The sequence below is a fragment of the Lampetra fluviatilis genome, chromosome 74, assembly GCF_964198595.1.
Source record: "Lampetra fluviatilis chromosome 74, kcLamFluv1.1, whole genome shotgun sequence".
NCBI lineage: Eukaryota > Metazoa > Chordata > Hyperoartia > Petromyzontiformes > Petromyzontidae > Lampetra > Lampetra fluviatilis.
The window spans coordinates 1177472-1201417 of NC_136348.1; the positions used below are offsets into that span (position 1 = coordinate 1177472).

The following is a 23946-nucleotide window of genomic DNA, read 5'->3' on the forward strand; positions in this document are numbered from 1 at the left end:
CGAAACGTCGTATTCTATTATTTAATTTAATTTATTATTTTATCTTTAGACGTGACTTAACCGAAAGAACCAAATAATAATTCCTGCAGTCACGAAAGTTCTAAAATTAACCCTAAAATTAGTCTAAAACAGCTGCAAAAGTCCAGGCCAGAATTTTTTTTTGTTGACCAGTGTTATCTCGCTTAAGTTGAATTTGTCTTCACCTGGCTCGCCACTTTGTAACGTTGTTTTACTTTAAATATTAACACAGTTTTAATTTTTTACCAGGCCAAGCCCGCTTCAGCTGCTATACCGCTCTTATTTTCAGAAGCGATCTGCCCACAACAACAACAACACAAGGTGAGGCTCGTCAACAGCATGGCGGTGTTCACTCTGGACGCGTGGCGGTGTTCACTCTAGACGCGTGGCGGTGTTCACTCTGGACGCGTGGCGGTGTTCACTCTGGACGCGTGGCGGTGTTCACTCTGGATGCGTGGCGGTGTTCACTCTCTGCATGTGGAGTGGGGACAACCGGGGGATCTGGAGGAAATCCACGCGACCACGGGGAGAGAGAGAGACACAAACTCCAAATATACAGCAGGCGTCAGGGTTGGGATCGAACCCTCGACTTCCTGTATGCCAGGAGAGGAAGTTAACATCAAACCACGGAGAGAGAGACATGCAGCCTTGGCGATGTTGATTGATCCTCAATGAATTACTCAATGAATTACTTGGTGGAGTCAAGCATTAATAGTGAGCGGATGAAGGTGGCCAGGCATGGGTCTGGACACACCACCTGTTAATCATGCCAGTGTGTGACAGTGTAAAGTTTGTATTTGCAGTAAAGTCTTAACTCTATTGAACACGGAGGTTATATCAAAGCAGTAGTTTATTTTTGTTTTTCTCTGGAACTCTTTGTAAGAATGGAAACAGTCAAGAAGTTGACACAGCACACAATGCAGCTGAAGTCAGATCTGTTCATCCCAGCATTCAAGGACATCGTGAGCCTGGCTGGCTTCACACCTCTAAGTTGTGATTGAACATTCATTTATGCAATTATGCATAACACAAATAGTTTTATTTACAACACCTTTTGCTATGTCAGCTGAATTTTGCTTTTATAAATATTTGTTTTGTAACCAGACAGCCGAAATTGTGTGCTCGGAGTTTTGGGATAACATTCATTTTGAAGATACTAGGGCTTCCAGGCATGTTTATGACCATTCGCCCTCTCATTGTGTGCCATAACAGCCCGTGTGATGAATTTCGGAAACCTTTTCACGATATGAATAAGTATAGACGTGTAAGGCACGTGTTACTGGATCTAATTTATTTCTGTCTGCAGCTGACGCTTCCTCTACAGAATTGGTCTGATGGAGCAAAGGCACTCGGCGCAGCTCAGTACGACAAGGCATCAATGCGACCGGTGTGCATTCAGCACGGATCGTCCTGCACATTTGGCACGGCACCAGAGAACTCACACAGGAGAGAAACCCTTCAAGTGCAGTGTGTGTGAGAAGGCGTTTGCACAGTCATCTACTCTTAGAAAACACCAGAGAACTCACACAGGAGAGAAACCCTTCAAGTGCAGTGTGTGTGGGAAGGCGTTTGCACATTCATCTGCTCTTGTAGAACACCAGAGAACACACACGGGAGAGAAACCCTTCAAGTGCAGTGTGTGTGGGAAGGCTTTTTCACATTCATCTGTTCTTAAAAAACACCAGAGAACACACACGGGAGAGAACCCCTTTAAGTGCAGTGTGTGTGAGAAGGCGTTTGCACAGTCATCTACTCTTAAAAAACACCAGAGAACACACACGGGAGAGAAACCCTTCAAGTGCAGTGTGTGTGAGAAGGCTTTTGCACGTTCATCAAATAGTCGTGTACACCAGAGGACACACACGGGAGAGAAACCCTTCAAGTGCAGTGTGTGTGGGAAGGCATTTCCACAAACATCTGCTCTTAAAAAACACCAGAGAACACACACGGGAGAGAACCCCTTCAAGTGCAGTGTGTGTCCAAAGGCGTTTGCACAGTTATCTACTCTTGTAGCACACCAGAGAACACACACAATAGAGAACCCCTTCAGGTGCTTTCCATGCGGAAAGGCGTTTGCACTTTCACCACATCTTCAAAGACACCAGAAATCACACAAGCATCAGAAGATCTTCAAGGAGTGGAGTCTGAAATCAGCTTGTGAAAGTCAAAGTGTCGCAATGAGCCCATCCCTCATGAAACAAGCACCGGAAGAAAATTCTAGCTTGGACACTTTTAAAGGTATCGAGGTGAAATATGAAGAGGTGAAGGCGAAATGTGAAGAAGTGATGGTAAAGAGTGAAGAAGTGAAGGTAAAATGTGAAAATGAAGATTCAACTCCAAAATCGGACCTTCACATCGAAGCAGGCAACGTGAAGCAGGAGGAGAATTCTGACTGAGTCAGAGCGAGGCAACTCCCAGCAGTTGGTGGAAGTGGAGGTGTGGGTGGACTTCCTCCGAGACAATACAAAGTCAAATGGAGACCCGGTACATGTGTAAGCTTGAGATGATGTCGCTCCAATAGATGCACCTTTGTTACAGGCTATTAATGACAAGAATGAAGTTGAACACTCAATTGCTAGCGACCAGTCTTTTTGGACCTGTGGGTTGGGTAGATCTCTAACAAGGAGCGAGAGCCAATAAGCACCCAAGCATTCCCTATGTTCTAATAATTGAATTTATTTGGTGCTTGCTTAATTGATTCGGCAATTCGGAGTTTTGTATCGTATCTCGTCTCAAACACTCCAAGAGCATCCCCAAGTAGCAGCTGCCCCTGTGTGGCACAAGGTGGTGGCCCTGCACCGGCCTTTCAGTAGGCGGCGGTCATTGATGTGCCATCTCTGTTGTCCAATTTTGACCGTGACACCAACATGCGTTTTGAATGGCGCAATAGTATGTTGTACATACACTGTTAATCGGACAGTGCATACTTTTTAAAATCGCTTCTTGTTAATGCGATGCAACCTGATGCAGTATATTTCAGTGCAGTAATTAAATTTTGTTAATATGCCTGTCAATTTAGAATGAATACTTGTGTAATAAAGCAGGTCGACGACGGCTCTCTCAGTCGTTCTGCGGTGCGTCGCGGGAGCTAGCGTCACGCTCTCGCGAGCCCAGCTTCCAGCTCTCACCAACTGACCCCGAGTCCCTTCCGGCTCTCCCTTGTATCCCCTTCCCGCGTCACCCAGACTCCGCCCTTCACCACACCCCTTAAGAACTTTCCAGATAATACCACTCCCGAGCGCCCGCGGGCTCCGCCCTTGAACCCTGCCCCCGGACGCACGACGTCTTGTCCGGGTCCGTGGCAACACCGTCCGAGCTGACAACATGTCCCAAATAACGCACGGAGTGTTGCAAGAGGTGGCACTTTTTAGGTTTGAATTTGAGATTTGCGGAACGCATCCTGTTGAAAACAGCCCTCAATTTCTGAAGGTGTTCCTTGAACGTACGACTGAACACAATCACGTCTAAGTATATCAGACACGTGTCCCATTGTAACCCGGTCAACACCAGTTCCCTCAACCGCTGGAACGTAGCGGGAGCGACGGTGTAAAAGACTAGCTGTCCTGGCTAATTCAGGATAATACCATAATGCGAGAGACATAGTAACACAGTAATGGACAATTTGAACGAGCAACGCATAACAACAAGGAACGGTAGCAATCAATGGAAGGGAAGAAACTTGGATCTGGTACGCGACGCGCGACCATCCCTTGCATGAACAGGGGGCTTCGCTGACTGCAATCCAGGTGGGGTTGGAAGAGCGGCGGAATCGACATCCTTCGCCGCAGGTGAAGGCCTGGCCGGTGCAGGATCACCTGTGTCCGGTTGGCTCAGGGCCACCGAGTCTGTGGGAGGCACAACAGGCCACTTCGGAGGTTCAACAGGCAAGGGGGGTGGCTCGCTGGACACATCAGACACCGGCAAGGCAACCTTTGGGGATGATGGATCGACGCGCGGGGCAAAGAAAGGTTTTAACCGCGAAGTGTGGACATACCAACGGCGCGACCCTGCCCGGATGCGTGCGCACTGGGGACTAGATACCTCGATCAATTGCACAGGACCTTACCAAGGTCTGTGCAGCTTGGGAGAGGTCCCCACCGGCACCTGTGGGCAATGGAGCCAGGCCCGGTCCCCGACAGCCCATGGCATTGCGCGTTGGGAGCGCCGAGTGCACCGCTCGTCACGGGCCTGGGTTTTAGACATGGTAATCCGTGCCGCATCTTGCGCCTCCGTGACGTGGCAAACCATGTCGCGAACGTATTCGAGGAGAGTCTGCGTGGGCTCCTTCACGCACGCACCCAACTGCACATCAACAGGCGGCACGTTCTCACACCCATACATGAGGAAAAAAGGTGAATACCCAGTGGACGCGTGCGGTGCCATCCAGTAGGCGGAGAACACGCCAGGGATGAGCAGATCCCAATCGGCCTGCTTCTCGCTAACCGTATGGCAGAGCATAGCCGACAGCGTATGGTTCAACCGCTCAACCATCCCATCCGTTTGCGGGTGGTAGGGTGAAGTGCGTATTTTCCTGGTGCCCAATGCATCACACACATTACGCAACAACTTAGACGAGAAGTTGCGGCCTTGATGTGTAAGCAGCCGTTCGGGCGTGCCCTTGTCCATCACGTACCCGTACAGAAATGCCTCCATGATGGATGATGCCGACTGATCGGGCAAGGGCCAAGCCACCGGCCACCGCGAGACGGTGGCGGCTGCAGAGGTGGGGATCCGGAAAGAGGCGGATGGTGGGGATGACTCCGACAGTCCCATGCGAAGTGGCCCGGCCGGCCACACCAAAAGCACGCCTTGCCGGCTCGCCGGTCGGCCCCACCGACGTCCCGGAGCGGCGCCGACGAAGCACCTGAACGCGCCTCGGTCCTCCTCCTCGGGACCCAGTAGCCCGCAGGTCGCCGATCCCCGCGTCGTCCGGAGTGCGGACGACCCGTGACGGCACCCATCCCGTAGGGTGACCATCCACAGCAGGGTCGCCCGTCCAGGTGGCCATCTGCGCCCAGCGGCGCAAGTTGAACTGGGCGTCGAGGCATTTGGTGGCCAACCGGAAAGTAAGCGGCTCATGGCCACACACCGGCATCGGAATGCTGAGTTCCTTAGATAGCTCCAACATCTTGCCCAGGATGAGGGGGTCGAGCATGTCGGACTTAGCTTCAAGGTAGGCAGCCATTGCAAGCGCCACCAGGGTGCCACGATAGGCGATTCATCTGCACCATGCTGACGCTGCACAAACTTGCGGTGAGTATCGGATGGTGGCTCTTAAACTTCAGCCATTTTGGCAAACGCCTTCCACAGTGTCGCCTTCTCAGCGGGAATGGAGTGGAATACCACGAGCGATATGTCATTGAGGAGCGTAGGCAAGGCCTCCAACGCCGCCTCCGTCCATCGGACGGAGTGAAAAGCGGACTCGAAGCGCCAAGTGAAAGCGCTCCAGTCCCCTCCCGCGCTGAATTATTTTATGTTCGGAAGACGATGGCTGTGCCCCGCACCGCTGTCCCCACCGGGCCCAGCCTTTCGTGCGCCATGTTCCAAGCGGCACCGCCAAAATGGCGGGCTCCCGCAGCGCACTCGCGGACCCGCCAAAAATGGTGTCATCTTGCCGCGTGGCCGCAATGGCGGACAGCCTTCCCGAGGCCGCAATGGCGGCCGATGCTTGCCCGAGGGGACCCTCCGAGACCCCCCGAGGGGGGCCCTGCTCGTCACCACTCGGCAGCATTCCATGCGGACGTCCTGGCGCCGCGGTCGGCGCGACCAGTGTCACCAGGTTAAGCAGGATGGCACGCAGCGAGTCGATCTGCTCCGCCACATGCCGCCAGCCGTCACCAGCGCCTGGAGATGAAGAGATGTGCGAATGCAATTTTGAGAGTGAGTGCCAGCCCCCACGGGCAGATGCAGCTCGAGTTGAACTGATGAGCAACGTCAAGCAATCAACCTCGAGAAAGGGCAGAAAGCGCCAAACATCGACCAAGCCAGCATCGCAGAGAACCAGCTGCAGCCCAAGAGATAGTGAAGAGCCACGATGAGCAATCAACTGGGAGAAAGGGCGGAAAGCATCAAGCATCTGTTGGGGCCGCTGGCCCCCGAGGTCTCTCCCTGCTGGGCGCCGACTGCAGGGGTCCCGCCATTTCCCGACCCTTCGCTGGTATGCGAACAGCTGCTGCCGCTGCTGGGCTCATCACTCGCGGGGTAAGGGCTGTCGCCTGACGGTTCCCCTCCCTGGTTCGCATCTCCGTGAGTTCGCGAGAGAGGCATGGCTCGTCGCCGGCTCCCGTACGCCTGTAAACACAGCGTTGCCTCTCCGCCAATCAAACGCGACGCCTCCCCTCACACAGCCCCGTGCAGCAATCACACGCTCTGAACGGGGGGTCAGGGGTCGGAGGGCGAATGACGTTGCTCGCACACGCGTGGCCGCCGTGAGCGGGTGATAACGCTCGTTTAAAGGGGCCGTGGAACAGGTGTTTGTGGTGGGTGTGAGCCCTCACGCAGCACGCATCTCAACACCGACCACCCACGTTACGAGCGCACACCCGTGGAGCACTGACTACACACGCTGTGAGCGTACGTACACACAGCACCACGCGCTTGCACACGCTCGTCCAAACCACACGAGGCTGCGATGGGTTATTAAGGATTTATTATCGGCCGACTGTGATTTACTGTTGGGTCAGTATGGATCGGCAAGGCAGGCCTACACTATCGCCCAAGGTTCTGTACCCGATTTATCTAATTTGATAGGCTCTAAGCGGTTTTGGTTACTCACAGTTTAGATACGTACGGCGCTCCAGTGGTCTCGTCCTCTCTGCACACTTCGACGTGTCACACGGACGTTCGAGTGGCCGCACTGGGAACCGTCCCGGGCGCTGACTTCCGGAGCAAGAGACCGCTCTACCTGTCTGCGCCCCCCTTTTATCCTTAACCTACATCAAAGAACGCCGACCCAAGGGCGTTCTTGGCCAATCAGGTCGCCACGCCCCTTCAGCCGCATTCCCGGTCTCCCTAACAATGGGTCCGCCGCTGACTGCGGCGGCGGTGGTCCACGTGCGCTTTTGCTATGCTAATCAGCCGCGGTTTCCGTAACAAAGGGCTCGCCGTGGACTGCTGCGCGGCGGCGGTCCCCAAGCCCACCCGCTATGCCAATTAGCCACCCCCCCCTGGCTTCTCCCTTCATTAGTGGCTGCGGACCCCTGCCTGCCTTGCCGATACATGTGTGGGGGGTGCGTTTTAACCGTGGTGGCTGTACAGCCCCCGCCGTGACCATGAAATCTCAACCCAGACCACAGCGCCGCGATGCGAATTAGCATCGGGGGAGGTCGCCCAATTCCCTGGCCGCAGGAAACCGTGAAGGTTATCCCTATGAGGGCTTTCGGGTGAAAACCTGCTGGCCAGGTGACCTCCCCTCGGAGCTCTATGGAGGGGAAATGTGTGAGGGTGTGTTTATGTGGGGGGCGGTGAGGGGGAAGCGGGGTCGGCCCCGTCGCTTGGTGGTGGCGAGGTCGTAGATGGGGCCCCCGCTGAGCGGCTTCGCGGCGGTGGCATCACACATCGACCAAGCGAGCATCGCACAGCATCGGCAACTAGCTGCACGTGCAACCGGGCATGGCCAGAGAGCACGGAGCCATAGCGCGCAGTAGCGCCAGCCGCGCCACCGAGCAAGGGTGTCACCTGCCAGCAGACAAACAGCGAGCACTACGAGCACCTTCAAAGACAAGCGTCGTGCCAACTCAGCTCATCCAGCAGGGGAAAGAGCCTGACCAGCCACCTGTGAGGAAGAGGAGAGCGCCGACGAGAGCGCCGTGGGTTCGACCCCACACACACCGACCAGCACCAGCTGGGAACCAAGACAAGAGTGAGGAACAGCGGCCAGCAGACGAGCTGCAGGCACTATCTGACGATGGAATCATCGCGCACTGCCGACGGCGAGCGTCGTGCCAACTCGTCATCCAGCAGCTGGCAGCAGCTGCCGCCGAGCAAGAAACGAGCGAGGAAGCTATTTGTATGCCCATCCCCCACACACAACAACGCATTGCCCAGCGTCTGCCTGACGCAAAGAATTGATGAAGGAGTCCAAACCACCACACACACATAAACACATACCCGGACTGATAATAAGAAGACCAATTATAAGAGTGCATAAACCATTAGCTGATCATGAAGAACATGTCTGGCCATTGAGTTATGTGGATACGATTGTTAGATGTATTTTAGTCATTCGTTTTTGTTAATTGCATAATCTTGCCAATGAATTAATTGATAACTACTCTTGCTTTCGGAACATGTTCCTTCATTACTGTTTGTATGAATATTGTTACATTCATTTTAAGGACTTTTTCTATCGCCGTATATGCTCACGTTACTCTGAGGAATGATTTGATTGTTCTGTTACCCAGTTTAACATAATCATTGAGATTGTTTTATCCCGATTGATAAAACAACATTAGACAACAAAGGTAAGTCAAATTAGCATAACTACATATATTAGCATAATCACATTTACATACCGTAATATGATCACATCTCCCTAATTAGCATAATTGATGCACACAATTACATGAATTAGCATAAATTCGGGTAATTACGTATCCATTTTCATTTTTTTTATTCAAGACCCGGCATATACAACACCGGGAAAAAAAGACAGACACACCGACTTACACACACATGGACCTAAACGCAAACACACATTGACACACACACATCGACTTACATAGCAATCCCCGATGATGCCACAGCTAGAGAAATTTTCTCTCTCTGGCGAGCCTTTGCGAGGAGCAGTTTGAAAACAAAGGTCTTCCCAGTACTGGCAGGTGCACCAAGGATAAAAATGACTCGATTTGTAGTCTCAATGTCTTCCAATATTTTCGTGTAGGCTTCTATTTGTGCATTCATCAGCTTTGGTTAATTTTCCTATGTGTCATCGCACTTGCAGCACCACGTTTTGTTGTCCACTCATTGATATGCAAATTTTTTCTCTAACCCCCCTCCCTCTCTCTGCGTCCGCCCTCCTCTGTCTATTTAAGGCCACCCCAGAGACGACCACCTCTCTCTGTTACCTGTGTTGCTCTCTCTATGTATCTTGGTGATATCTGTCGGCTAATATGTCTGTCTATAGTTTTCTGGTTAGATATTATGTCGCTATTTCATTATACCTGATGATTATTGCTTGTGTTGCAATCGAAACGTATTCTATTATTTAATTTAACTTATTATTTTATCTTTAGACGTGACTTAACCGAAAGAAACATAATATTTCCTATGTAAATTTAAGAATCTGTAAAGCATAATAGCATATTTCACGTAGGATCTCGAGCAAGGGCATGCAGGTTGTCCCTGTAGGGTGTTGGTAGTCCCATAGACGTGAAGTATTTTCCAGCAATGGATTTGTTGTGAAGGAGGATGAGGGCCTGTTTGAAGATGACATCAGAAAAGTTGACGTCCAGGTTTGTATTTTGTTATTGAGCTCCATGGAGGATGTCCACACTCATACCCTCTTTGTATTTTGCCAGAGTCCCATGGGGTTAGATGGGCTGCAAACTTGAAGATTAATGCAGAAGATCAATGTCAGTTGGACAGGGGACTGACCAACAGAAGCTTCTGTCATAGCTTTATGAATATGGTGATCATGCGCAAGAATTGCACGAAGATTGCAAGCTTCCCTGTATATTTGACAACTCGTTCCACTGTGTATAGGTCTTGGAAAAATGTTTGCCCTTTGGCAACATGGAAAAGCATTGGGAGAAATTAGCACTACTGATGACATGTATTGTCTCGTCCTAAGGCATCCGATTCACCGTCAGCAGCAAGTCGCTTCCATGTTTTTAGTAGTCCATGTAGAGTAGGAGGGAACTTAATGGTAGAGCAGGTTGGCAGAAAATGGGTCACTTGGGCACAAAACCAAGAACGCCATAAGGGTGGTATCTTGTAGAGCCAGGGCCTGTTGTTGGGCATTTCCTTTGGTGACGTAGATGCATTGACCATTTTGGAGGTCATGGATGGGGAAGCCAAGAATTAAGCAAATGGCCTCATTGTTGCTGTTGTATCTTGCTTGGAAAAAAAGTTTTGGGTCATGCACACTTTGCCCGTCTGTTTTGTAAGGCAAAGAAAACCATGTCAGACCCTTTTTATTTAAAAAATTCATGGTGAAATTTCCCACTTTTTTACGTAATATATAGGATACTAAGGCTAAGCACACCGGAGGATTGCACTTTTGTTGAAAAATGAAGCTGTAATAATTTGGCCATTATTGGCCAAAAACGGCATAGGTTAGTTTGCCGATTTTCTATATTGGGACGTGAACATTTCATCATAAAATGTACCACTTTTAATCTAATACATGGCATACTAAGGGTAAATACAATTGATGAATGAACTTTTTGTTTAAAAATAAAGCTTACAAAATTTTGATTATTTTGGTTAGAACTGGCATAAGTAATAATGCCGATTTCCTGTTTGGGACGTGAACATTTCATCGTGAAATTTTCCACTTTGAATCTAATACATAGCATACTACGTCTAAATACAATTGAGCAATTAACTTTTGTCGACAAATAAAGCTGTGAAAGTTTGGCCAATTTTGGCCAAGAACGGTAGAGGTTAAGTATGCCGATTTGATTTTTTTACTTCAAAATTTCATGCATGAAGTTCCCCACTTTTTAACGTAATATTACTCGGGCTAAACACAACCAAGGAATGCACTTTTCGTTGAAAAATAAAGCTAAGAAAATTGGGTCAATTTTGCCAAAAAACGGCCTAGGTTAGTATGGCGATTTTCTTTTTATGGACGTGAAAATGTCATCGTGAAATGTCGAGAGCCAAGCCACAACATCTACAAAGTGCTGCTCACAGCGAGTAGCACCGATGGAGGTCGTCACGGCACACGAGGGGGTGGGTGGCCAGCACCACGCCCGGCCGCCTTTGTCTCCCTAGTGGCGATGTTGACACACCGCACCGGGTGCTCGTTTGAGGCTGAGTCGACACTGCCGCTCCCTTTCTGTAAACAAACTTGAACTCTGACCCCGCTCTCTGACGTCACCGCTCAGCGTGACCTCATCGGCGTCAAACGCCAGGGGGAGGTGTTCCTCGCTAGTGACGTCATGTCACCCACCCCCGACCACCGCGCTCTTGAGCGTGACGTCATCTCTGCTCGGTCGCTGCCGATATCTGTCCCAGTGCCAATCCTTATTTGGGCAAAGCCACGCCCGGTACGTGGCGGCTCATTAACATAATGTATTCGTGAAGCCGTCGCGAGTTGAGAGCCGCTCATTGTGGGAGGCGAGTGTGATCGTACCCCGCAAATGACGTCATGTCGCCTGCTGCCGCGTGACGTCGCGAGGGACCAGGAAGTTGCCGCTCCGCCCGTGCACTTGAATCCGAGGTGAGAAATCCTCATCGCTGTTGTGGTGGTGGTTGTTGTGGTGGTTGTTGTTGTTTATTGAGGTAGAGCCTCACTCTCTCTCTCGTAGGGATGTTAATTGAGTAGCAGCGAGCATGGAAGCGATGTCCAGGTTGGAACTTATCAACTTGGGGCCTTGCCTCCTGCCCTCGCCTGATCGCGTTTGCTTCAATTATCTCGCTTAAGTTGAATTTGTCTTGACCCGGCTTGCCACTTTGTAACTTTGTTTTACTTTAAATATTAACACAGTTTTTATTTTTACCAGGCCAAGCCCGCTTGAGTTGCTATACCGCTCTTGTTTTCAGAAGCGACCTGCCCACAACAACAACAAGGTGAGGCTCGTCAACAGTGTGGTGGTGTTCACTCTGGACGCGTGGCGGTGTTCACTCTAGACGCGTGGCGGTGTTCACTCTCTGCATGTGGAGTGGGGACAACCGGGAGATCCGGAGGGAAATCCACGCGACCACGGGGAGAGAGAGAGAGACACGTAAGCTCCAAATATACAGCAGGCGTCAGGGTTGGGATCGAACCCACGACTTCCTGTATGCCAGGACAGGTAGTTAACATCTCACCACAGAGAGAGAGACATGCAGCCTCGGCTGTGTTGGTTGATCCTCAATGAATTACTTGGTGGAGTGAGGAAGCATTCATACTGAGCGGATGAAGGTAGCCAGGCATGGGTCTGGACACGCCACCACCTGTGAACCATGTCACTGAAAAACCCTGAAAATTTGATTCTTGTAAGAAAGAAAAAAGCTGAAAGAAATCAATTTAACTAAATCGGATGTTTTTCACTGAAGGAAATTTAACCTTAACCCACTTCTACGTAATGTCGATTTTGGCATCTCGGAAAGGGAATGACGTGGCAAGCTGAAAATAGTCGTGTTCACTTATAAATTCCAGACAGCATAAGCTGTGAAAATTTCATGACGCCAGAGCTCGGCGTTGGAGAGTTTTTGCTGCTTCACACAAACAAACAGATGTAATTTCTATTCTTAGGTTTTTTCGGTAAAGTCACGTAGGTAAAACATCAAAATTAATGAAAATAAAATAAAACTAAAATCACGACGTTTCGGAGGCAACACAAGTCTCCGTCATCAGGTGGGACCGTCACAGCCAGATTAGCTGCATCAAGTGAGGCAATGATTCAAGATGTAATCCCTTATAAGCAAGTTGAAGCAGCTAATCTGGCTGTGACGGTCCCACCTGATGACGGAGACTTGTGTTGCCTCCGAAACGTCGTGATTTTTGTTTTATTTTATTTTCATTAATTTTGATGTTTTACCTACGTGACTTTACCGAAAAAACCTAAGAATATGATTCCTTGCAGTCACGAAAGCCTCAAAGCTAGATGTCATTTCTGCTTTATATTTAAGATAGCAGTTGTACCTGTTCTTCACACGGATATGTATTGAAACTCCGAGAAGCCAATGGCTTCATCGGCCAGGAGCGAAGCGCCACCTAAAATCTCCCGGCACGCTGTTAACAGCTCTAGAAGTACGGCGCACGAAGAGCCATATGGTAGGGGTAAGCGTTGCAGAGCGCTTAACTCAGTTGTGTTGCGGGTTGACGCCACATACTCCATGGTCATTTCTCCCCCCCCCTCCCAAAATACAAGTCTATTTTTTATAGTTTTTACATTGTGTACAGTATGGAACCTACCCACATGCCAAATTTCAAGTGTGTTGCATGTTGGGAAGTATGCTAAACATTTCGAACAGACACACGTATCTACACATTTCCCTTTTATATATAGACTAGCTTTACTACCCGGCTTCGCCCGTGACTTGGATTCTTGTCTTGGATTAAAACACTGCCTACGTGGAGTGTTTGGGGGGGGGGGGTGACGTCAGCAAGCACACTGCGTAACGCTGCCGCATGCGGGTGTGACATCACAGATGTGATGACAGATGTGATGTCACCACTCACTTGCGTGCAAAATAAATGCATTACAGTGATCCCTCGTTTATCGCGGTTAATGGGGACCGGAACCCCTCGTGATAGGTGAAAATCCGCGAAGTAGGATTGGCCCACCTAGGAATTTCCATATATGTGTGTGTGGGTACCAGAATGTTTAAAATATGTATATTTATACTTTATATATATATTTTACTTAAATCTATTTAATTATAAAACCTTAATATTATACATTCACTCTCTCATACGATATGTATTATGGTGTTCTACACTGACCAGTTAATTTCGAACACAACACTATGATACGCAAGACACAGTTGACAGCGTGAACGAGAGTGGCGAGATACAACAAGGGAAGAAGCTGGGAGAGGATGCGATGATGCGCAGCCAATCAGCTCACGGGATACTGTACATCCACTCGTGCTCTCATTCGTCGATCTCGCGCTGGGAACCAATCACAAAGCCTCTGAGAGAGTTTCTCTCTTTGTCTGGTATCCTGGGAAACCGTTTCTCTCGCGCATCACGATGAAACAACGCTGCTTTCCGCAATACGGCTGCCGATATGGCAGTATTTTTTAATTTAAATTTTTCGATGAATATTTTTGAAAAATCTGCGATGCACTGAGGCCGCGAAACTTGAACCGTGAAGTGGCGAGGGATTACTGTATTGCGCCCCCGCCCCCTCCCCAAAATACAAAAGTCTATTTTTATACTTTTCGCATTGTGTACAGTCTGGAAGCTAACCACATGCCAAATTTCAAGTTTGTTGCATGTCGGGAAGTATGCTAAACATTTCGAACAGACATTCACAAACTTCCCTTTTTTATATATAGATAAATCAGCATTTTGCGACCGCCACCGTGTGGCATATTATTATGTGCCAGGGACTCTTGAGAGGACAACAGTCCAAGACCATAATTTGCAATAAGTAACAGCAAAGCAGTTACAAGCGACTCGTAGAATTGTGCGCAGTTGCGTATACAGTACACGGCTTCCCTGAAGGCAAACACCTTCAGCGAGCGCGATGCCGATCACACGCGTCGAATAAAAAGCAAGGGACAAGTCCTTACTAATAACTCTTTACTAACAACTCCTTACTAACAACTATCATTATTTCTAGATTTTAAGCTATCGTGACTGCAAGGATTCATACTCTTAGGTTTTTTCGGTAAAGTCACGTAGGTAAAAGATTAAGTAAAATAATAATAAATGAAAAAAAATCAATTAAAATCACGATGCTTCGGAGGCAACACAAGCCTCCTTCATCAGGTGTCAAAAGGCACAGCAAAATAACTGTAGTGGGAGTTATTTGTGATGGGGCATTTAATATATAGGGTAAGAGGAGGGGGGAGGAGCCAAGGGGGGCGGGTGCAGGATGGGGGGGGGGGTTGAGGTGTGGGTGGAGCCAGGAATGTGAAAATAGTAAAACGTTGTAGGAAGGTGAAAATAGTAAAACGGCGTCTAAATAGTCGTTGGAGGGAGGACGAAGTGTAGGATGGGGGAGGGGGGGTTGGGATGTGGGTGGAGCCAGGAAGGTGAAGGTGGAACTAAAAGACGGCTTCACGGATGGTGGAGGAGGGACGCAGAGCGTGGGGGAGTGGCGATTTAAGTTTAACATGGTTAATCACATCTTTCCAATGATTGCTCAATTTGAATCCATCTTCTCGGGTGAAGTTGTGTTTGTATATCTGTATGGCTTCATGGACAAATCTTTGGTGGTATCCAGCCGGCTTGCAGAGTACCTTCGTATCGGAGAAAACGATATCATGATCACCCACAGCGTTGTAACAATGATTGGTAACGGCTGAAGAATTTGTTCTGCCATATTCTTAGGTTTTTTCGGTAAAGTCACGTAGGTAAAAAATTAAAATTAATAAAAGTAAAATAAAATAAAAAATTAAATATAAATCACGACGTTTCGGAGGCAACACAAGCTTCCGTCTTCAGGTGGAACCGTCACAGCCCGACAGCTGTGTCAAGTAAATGAGAGATTACAAGAGATGCCACTCCGTATATATAAGGTTGAGGGGGGGGGAGGGCCAGGAATGGCCCACTTTTTATTATTATGGTAAGGTGCGGCTTGAGACTATGAATAGACTGCATAACAAAAGACTGAGCCTTCATTATGGAGAGGTTCGGTTTGTGACTACGCCTAGCCTACATAACAAAAGTGTGAAAAAAGAAAGCTAAACCTGGTAGAAAGCTAAACCTGTTTTTGTTTTACCAGGTTTAGATTTATACCAGGTTTAGCTCTTGTAATCTCTAATTTACTTGATTCAGCTGTCGGGCTGTGACGGTTCCACCTGAAGACGGAAGCTTGTGTTGCTTCCGAAACGTCGTGATTTTTATTTTATTTTACATGTATTAATTTAAATTTTTTACCTACGTGACTTTACCGAAAAAACCTAAGAATATGAATCCTTGCAGTCACGAAAGCTTCAAATCTAGAATTGTTCTGCCATGTTTCAAATCTGATTTGTGTTCGCGAATTCGGTCCGAAATATGTTGTTTCGTCTCCCCGATTATAGCAGTCCCCGCAGGTACAACTCAATTTGTAAACACCGGGGTTCTGTAAGTCCGGAATGACATCCTTTACGGATGGGATCAGATCCCGGATTTTATGTTCTGTACTGAATCGGACTTGGATCTTATGTTTGTTTAGAATTTTGGAGATCTGTTTGGTCACGCCTGCTATGTATGGCAATGTGATAGTTTTGATCGGAGTTTCAAGTGGTTGTTTCTGTATGGTGGGAGAAACAGCTTGGCGGATAGTGCGGTCAGAGTATCTGTTTATCTTGAGGGCCAAATGTACATGTTTCAGTTCACTGGCCAGGTGGTGTTGGTCACAGATGCAATGAGCTCTCTGGTATAGTGTTTTGATGAGAGAATTATTTTGAGCCGGATGGTGGTGGGAATCAGGTTTCAAGTAGGAATCTGTATGGGTGGCCTTCCTGTAAACACAATGTCCCAAAGATCCATCAGGTCTCCTCTCAAACAACATCCAAGAATGGTAGTCTGCCATCTTTCTCCACTTCCATGGTGAATTTGATGGATGGGTGTCTGGAATTGATGTGGTCCAGGAAATGGTTTAATGCTGGGAGGCCATGTGGCCAAATGACGAAAGTGTTATCCACATATATCTTCCACAGGAAAGGACGTAGGGTGGACGTCTGGATGGCGTCTGATTCAAACTTTTCCATGAACACATTGGCTATCACTGGTGACAAGGGGGAGCCCATGGGGGTACCCTCATTCTGTTTGTAGAAGGTGCCATTCCAGGTAAAGTAGGTGTTGGTTAGGCAATGCCTAACCAGCGCAGGTACATCCGAGTTCAGTCCATATTAGACCAAGTCTTCGATTATTGTTAAGGTGTCAGGAACTGGGACTTTGGTAAACAGAGATACCACATCAAAACTGACGAGGATATCGTCAGGAGACAGTACCATGTCCTTGACCATAGAGACCAATTGGGTTGCGTTAAGTACTGCTGACGAGGTCTTGCCAGTGAAGGGGAGCAGAGTATCTGATAGAAAACGGGCCAGTTTGTATGTAGGAGAGTTGATTATGGACACTATGGGTCGTAGTGGGGAGCCTTCTTTATGGATCTTGGGAAGACCATAGAATCTGGGAGGTCTTGCAGCCGAGGGTTTTAAGGAGGGACGTTTGGTTGGTTCGATTAGGGACGTCGAACTCGTGATGATCTTGTTGGTCTTTGTCGTTAGGCTGTTAGTCGGATCCTACTGATGATCTTGTTGGTCTTTGTTGTTAGGCTGTTAGTAGGATCCTACTAACAGCCTAACGACAAAAACCAACAAGATCGAACCAACGTCTTTTACGAGGATTCATGTCTGCATTTACCACAATACTTGCAGTGAAATGCGAACAAAACACACTATGATAATATATGCATAAAATTTCGATTTAAAGCTTTCGTGACTGCAGGGATTCATCTTCTTGAAACTGATTGGTCCACACCAAGGGACGGCTTTTTTTGAGCCTCGACCCAATTGGTGCTTGACCAGAGGACACCAATTGGTGCTCGACCAGAGGACGCCAAAAGGCGTACTGCTCACACATATTATCATAGTGTGTTTTTGTTTGCATTTGACTGCAAGTATTGTGGTTAATGCAAATGTAGTGCCATGGATGGGCTGCACTTGCAGGCAACGACAGACATCCCAGAAGCGTTTGGGGGTTGTGAGGGGTCCTACGATCCCTCGCAAACACTCCTAACGGCCGGGGGGGCTACGGACGTACTGGCCTGCAATGGCAGACATGCAGACCTCGGTGAGGGACTCTGGGGTCACCCACGTCTCTCACGGAGGTCCGCACCTCGGCTGAGAAACGTATATAAGGTGGACCTCTGGAGAGGTCCTGGCAGTTGAAGACGACCAGTTGAAGCAAGAAGACCTGCTAGAATAGGACCCTGGACCACTAGCTTCGCCGTCTTTTTAAGGGCTGAAGCTCTGTGAGGCCAGTGGTGGACCCTGGGTCTCCCATAGGATATTATAGCCAGAGGACCTGGAGCGCAGCCGGGGCAGGCATGTTACGTAGGAGGCGTATAATATACCGAGTGGAAGTACTCGAGATAAACTGTACGAGGAGTTGATGTTTAGTAGTTAGGGCGCGTGTGTATAATAAAGACGTGCCCCCAACAAAGTGTCTCCGGAGAAAACACGACACAGACATGAATCCTCAAGGTTTCAGTTTTGTTGCCAGAAAAAAGGGGACAACTCCTATTATTAACTCCTATAATTTTTCATTGCTGGAGGGTTTGCCCCCCTCCCTACCTTAAAATACTGGCTCCGCCCTTGATTGTGTGACAGTGTCAAGTTTGTATTTGCAGTAAAGTCTATTAATTCTATTGAGCACAGAGGTTATATCAAAACGGTAGTTTATTTTTGTTTTCATCTGGAAGTCTTTGTAAGATTGGAGTCAGGAAGTTATCACAGCACATGTGCAGCTGAAGTCGGAACTTCATCCCAGCATTCAAGGACATCTGTGCCTGGCTTCACACCTCTTAGTTGCGATTGAACATTAATTTATGCATTTGTGCATAACACAAATAGTATTATTTTCAACATCCTTTGCTATGTCAGCTGAATTTAGCTTTCATAAATATTCCTTTTGTAGCCAGACAGCCGAAATTGTGTGCTCGGAGTTTTGGGTTAACATTCATTTTGAAGATACTAGGGCTTCCAGGCATGTTTATAACCGTGTGCCATAACAGCCCGTGTGATGAATTTGGGACACTTTTTCACTATATCATGAATATATGCATAAGTATAGACTTGTAAGTCACGTGTGACTGTATATATGCATTGATACTGATGTGTAGATGGTGTGGATATATTTTTCTGTCTGCAGCTGCCGCTTCCTCTGCAGAATTGGTCTGATGGAGCAAAGGCACTCGGCGCGGTTCGGTGCAAAAAGGCAACAATGCGACCTGCGTGCCAACAGCACAGATCGTACTGAACATTTGACACAGCACCAGAGAACTCACACAGCAGAGAAACCCGTCAAGTGCAGTGTGTGTGGGAAAACGTTTGCACAGTCATCTACTCTTGTAAAACACCAGAGAACACACACGGGAGAGAAACCCTTCAAGTGCAGTGTGTGTGGGAAGGCATTTTCACAGTTAGCTACTCTTGTAGCACACCAGAGAACACACACGGGAGAGAAACCCTTCAAGTGCAGTGTGTGTGGGAAGGCATTTTCACAGTCAACTAATCTTGTAGCACACCAGAGAACACACACGGGAGAGAAACCCTTCAGGTGCAGTGTGTGTGGGAAGGCGTTTGCACAGTCATCTGCTCTTAACAAACACCAGACAACACACACGGGAGCGAAACCCTTCAAGTGCAGTGTGTGTGGGAAGGCGTTTTCACATTCAGCTAATCTTGTACCACACCAGAGAACACACACGGGAGAGAAACCCTTCAGCTGCACTCTGTGCGGGAAGTCGTTTGCACTTTCACCAAATCTTCAAAGACACCAGAGAACACACAAGCATCAGAAGATCCACAAGGAGTGGAGTCTGAAATCAGCTTGTGAAAGTCAAAGTGCCGCAATGAGCCCATCCCTCATCAAACAAGAACCGGGAGAAAATCCCAGCTTGGACACTTTTAAAGGTATCGAGGTGAAATGTGAAGAAGTGAAGGTGAAGAGTGAAGAAGTGATTGTGAAGAGTGAAGAAGTGAAGGTAAAATGTGAAGATAAAGATTCAACTCCAAAATCGGACCTTCACATCGATGGAGGCAACGTGAAGCAGGAGGAGAATTCTGACTGCGAGGCAGAGCGAGGCAACTCCCAGCAGTTTGTGGAAGTGGAGGTGTGGGTGGACTTCCGAGACAATACAAAGTCAAATGGAGACCCAGGAGATGTGTAAGCTTGAGACGATGTTGCTCCAATAGATGCACCTTTTGTCACAGACCTTTAATGACAAGAAAGAAGTTGAACACTCAATTCCTAGGTTCAACTTGCAGGGTAAGAGCGGCCAGTCTTTATGGACCTGTGGGTTGGGTAGATCTCTAACCAGGAGCGAAAGCCAATAAGCTCAAAAGCATTCACTTTGTTCTAATAATTCATTTACTAGCAGTCGCCGCCCGCTTCGCGGGCGGTGTGTATATACTTGGTTGGTGGGGAGTTGAAAGTGGCTGGACACAATAGACATGTTTTTGTGATTGTTTTATGTTTCTAGATTTGAAGCTTTCGTGACTGCAAGGATTCATATTCTTAAGTTTTTTCGATAAAGTCACGTAGGTAAAACATTAAAATTAATACAAGTAAAATAAAATAAAAATCACGACGTTTCGGAGGCAACACAAGCTTCCGTCTTCAGGTGGAACCGTCACAGCCACGACAGCTGTATCAAGTAAATGAGAGATTGCAAGAGCTACCACTCCGTATATATAATGGTTGGAGAGGGGGGAAGGGCCAAGTACGGCACACTTTTTATTCATATGGTAAGGTGAGGCTTAAGAGGGTGAGCCTTTGTTATGGAGAGGTACGGTTTGTGACTAAGCCTGGCCTACATAATAATAGTGTGAAAAAAGAAACAACTAAACATGGTAAAACAAGCCTGGCTGTCTATCAATAACCTGTAATAGTTGTCTGGCAAATAAGACAAACATAAGATCCAAGTCCGATTCAGTACAGTGCATAAAATCCGTGATATGATTCCATCTGTGAAGGATGTCGTTCCTGACTTACAGTATCCTGGAGTCTACAAATTGAGTTGCATTTGTGGTGATTGCTACATTGGAGAAACGAAACGTCATGTTTCTGATCGTGTCCGCGAGCACAAGTCAGATCTGAAACACGGCAGAACTGATTCTTCGGCCGTTGCCGATCATTGCTACAACTCGGTGGGCTCTCATGAAATTGTATTTTCCGAGACCAAGGTTCTCTGCAAACCTCCTGGCTACCATCAAAGGTTTGTACACAAAGCCATACAAATATACAAACACAGACATAATTTCAACCGTGATGATGGTTACAAACTGAGTAATCATTGGAAAGATGTGATTAACCATTGCAAAAAAGATTTAACTACACTTATTTGACCAATCTTATTTATTATTTGACAGACAACTATTACAGGTGTACCATGTTTACCATGTTCACCATGTTTAGTTGTCACAAACCATAACAAAGGCTCAACCTCTTTAGACTCACCCTACCATATGAATAAAAAGTGTGCTGTACTTGGCCCTTCCCCCCTCTCCAACCATTATATAAACGGAGTGGTAGCTCCTGCAATCTCTCATTTACTTGATACAGCTGTCGTGGCTGTGACGGTTCCACCTGAAGACGGAAGCTTGTGTTGCCTCCGAAACGTGATTTTTATTTTATTTTACTTTTATTAATTTTAATGTTTTTACCTATGTGACTTTACCGAAAAAACCTAAGAATATGAATCATTGCATTCACGAAAGCTTCAAATCTAGAATAACTAAATATTACTTTGTTTAACTATAACCGCGGCACCATCCAGGCAAGTAAAGGAAGAGCAGAGCCCGAATCGAAAGCCGCCACCCGAACATCAGCAGCAGTAGATCGCGTGATTCTAATAGGACCACGTTGTTATTATAATAATTTTAATGCGATCAAAACCGCGCACCTCCCATTTTGCATTTACGACTCGCGATGTGCATCTACATACAACATAAAATAGCTCAGTGTAATTCTAATACGACCATAGTGTAATTCTAATAATTTTAATCCGATCCTAATCCTGCACACCCCCCCCAGTTCGCATATACGACCTCCTGTTCGCATATCCAAAGGCCATATTACATACATACAAGCACAGTTCGCTTGCACGTACACTACACATACATGCGCAAAGTGTGATTCTAATACGATCACATTGTGATTCTAATAATTGTAATGATATTCAAACATTGTTTTGAAGCTTTCATGACTGCAGGAATTAATACGCTTTGGTTCTTTCGATAAAGTCACGTAGGTAGAATTAAAGCAAAATTAATCACGATGTTTCGGAGGCAACACAAGCGCCCGAAACGATGTCTGCAGCAGACATCGCGGATATCGCTTATGGTGTTATAAATGACGTATTAAAAAAAACTATTTTATAGTCGTCTAATGTTGAGTGTAATCTTTAGAGTGTTACAGTTTACATGTTTTAGAGTACAAGTGATCTCCGGTATACTTCGAGGGACCGGAAGGTTGCTAAACTATAACGGGGACATTTCCCCTCTAGGACCACATGTTGATGGGGGAGACAGCCAAGATGTTGCCGGTTAAGGTCAGACTTGTGTGACGGAGATGCTCCACCTGAAACTCGGCTTCACACGTTTTTGCTTTGAACATTGTACAATAAATAACGGACAATCAGTTGTTAAAATACTTTTTTATTCAAATGCAAGATATTTACGTAAAAACTCGTATCGAGGGTTTATTACGTCCAATTTTCAAATAGTTACAGTAAAATGTAAACGATGTCAATTCCAGGAATACCAAAGCGTCAGCGTATCATTCCCGTTTGAAATGGGTGTAGACCTCGGGTCATAAAGAAGTGGCCGGGGCTAGTGATGTTCACGTGAGAAATTAGCATGTAACTTTAGAAAAGGAAGAGAGCGGCCTTCTCGACGAGGGAGTGAAACCCAATGAGTAATATTCTTTTACAGCGTTACAATGGATAGGTTGTAGTTCATAGGTTATAATATTATGTTTCACTATGTTAGAGCTTAACATGTGAGAGTCTACAATATCAGAGTTGATCAAATGCGAATGATCAAGGGCGTCAATCGGGTGAGTTTGATCAGAGGCTTTAATCAAAGGCGTCATCCCATCACGGAACATCACCTCCCTGCGTTTATTACAGCAACAGAAGCAACTACAGCAGCAACAACAGCAGCGACAACAGCAGCAGCAACATCACATTTCGAGGGCGACGCAGCTACTTCCGATTCTGCTGCCCAGCTGTTTGTAGTCAGGACCTGCTCTCGCAGGACCCCACACGTCTTTGGAAATGATTGCGATGGTCATGTCTGAGCTGAGAATTAAGTCACTCAAGATTAATTCTAGATTTGAAGCTTTCGTGACTGCAAGGATTCATATTCTTAGGTTTTTTCGTCGTGATTTTTTTATTTTACTTTTATTATTATTTTACCTACGTGACTTTACTGAAAAAAACCTAAGAATACACTCGATTACTTTGTTTGACCATAACGTTAGGTAGGTTAGTGTCATCGGGGCTGTGTGAATACTACTCATGAATGAAATCACACTCCTGTATGACCGACATTGTACTAATTTTGGTTGATCGAGTAGAACAAGGCACGTGCCATGTCCAGACGAGTTTTTATCAACAACAGTGTCCTTATATATGATGCTAGGTTGGAGGGGGAGAGGTGGGAAGAAGAGCGCCTTGACAAAATAATTTGCATATCAAGAGGAATTTAGCATATTTATGGAAAATGCGTAGGAGGTGGGCGGAGGGTTTCAAAGTCATATTATGCCCGTGCATTATGCAGGACCAGCAGCATCAAAGGGAGGGAATGGAGGTAGCATTAACAAAGGGAAGGAATGTTAATAGTATGTAGCTGCAGTTAATAAACAAGTATAAACTACATAGTATCATCAGAATACTAAATATACTCTCCAATAAGCTGAGCTACTAACAGTAAGTAATACATTACAATTCTATGTCGCAAAAATATAATATGCTTCCAGCTAAACTTTTTTCTCTTACATCACACGGGTCTACCCCGTACTATATACTACCAAATAGCAATATTCAGTATATGTAAAATAATCGCACAAACCCAATATTAGCCCGTGAAATAATGAATCGTTACAATTGTAATGACTCCGGACTCAGACTGCAGAGGGTTATTTTATTTAGCCTTTAACGCGGTTTGAGACCCCAGGCGTTACGATATAGTAACGACGACGACGAGACAGAAACCAGCCAACACAGCCCCAAACCTCGTTCCTCCTTCTCTCTCATTCTCGGCGTGAACCTCCGCCCACACTTGGTCCCGCCTTCCCTTCACGAACTCTATCTTGTCACCACTTGTTCCTTAGTTGACGCACTGTCTTTACATCACCCACCTCTATGACCTCTACCTGACCCCGCC

The 23946-nt window shown here is 47.0% G+C and overlaps 1 protein-coding gene across 1 annotated transcript in view; it reads left to right on the top strand.

The window, feature by feature from the left end:
• Positions 1-23946, top strand: part of LOC144953338 (uncharacterized) — a 168154-nt gene that overhangs the window by 24567 nt on the left and 119641 nt on the right. The window contains exons 7-12 of the mRNA XM_078883901.1: positions 1338-2408; positions 4700-4927; positions 5544-5774; positions 11363-11404; positions 11815-11909; positions 18707-19303. Of these exons, the coding sequence (XP_078740027.1) occupies positions 1338-2408; positions 4700-4927; positions 5544-5774; positions 11363-11404; positions 11815-11909; positions 18707-19303 (2264 nt within the window). The remainder of the gene's footprint in view (positions 1-1337; positions 2409-4699; positions 4928-5543; positions 5775-11362; positions 11405-11814; positions 11910-18706; positions 19304-23946) is intronic.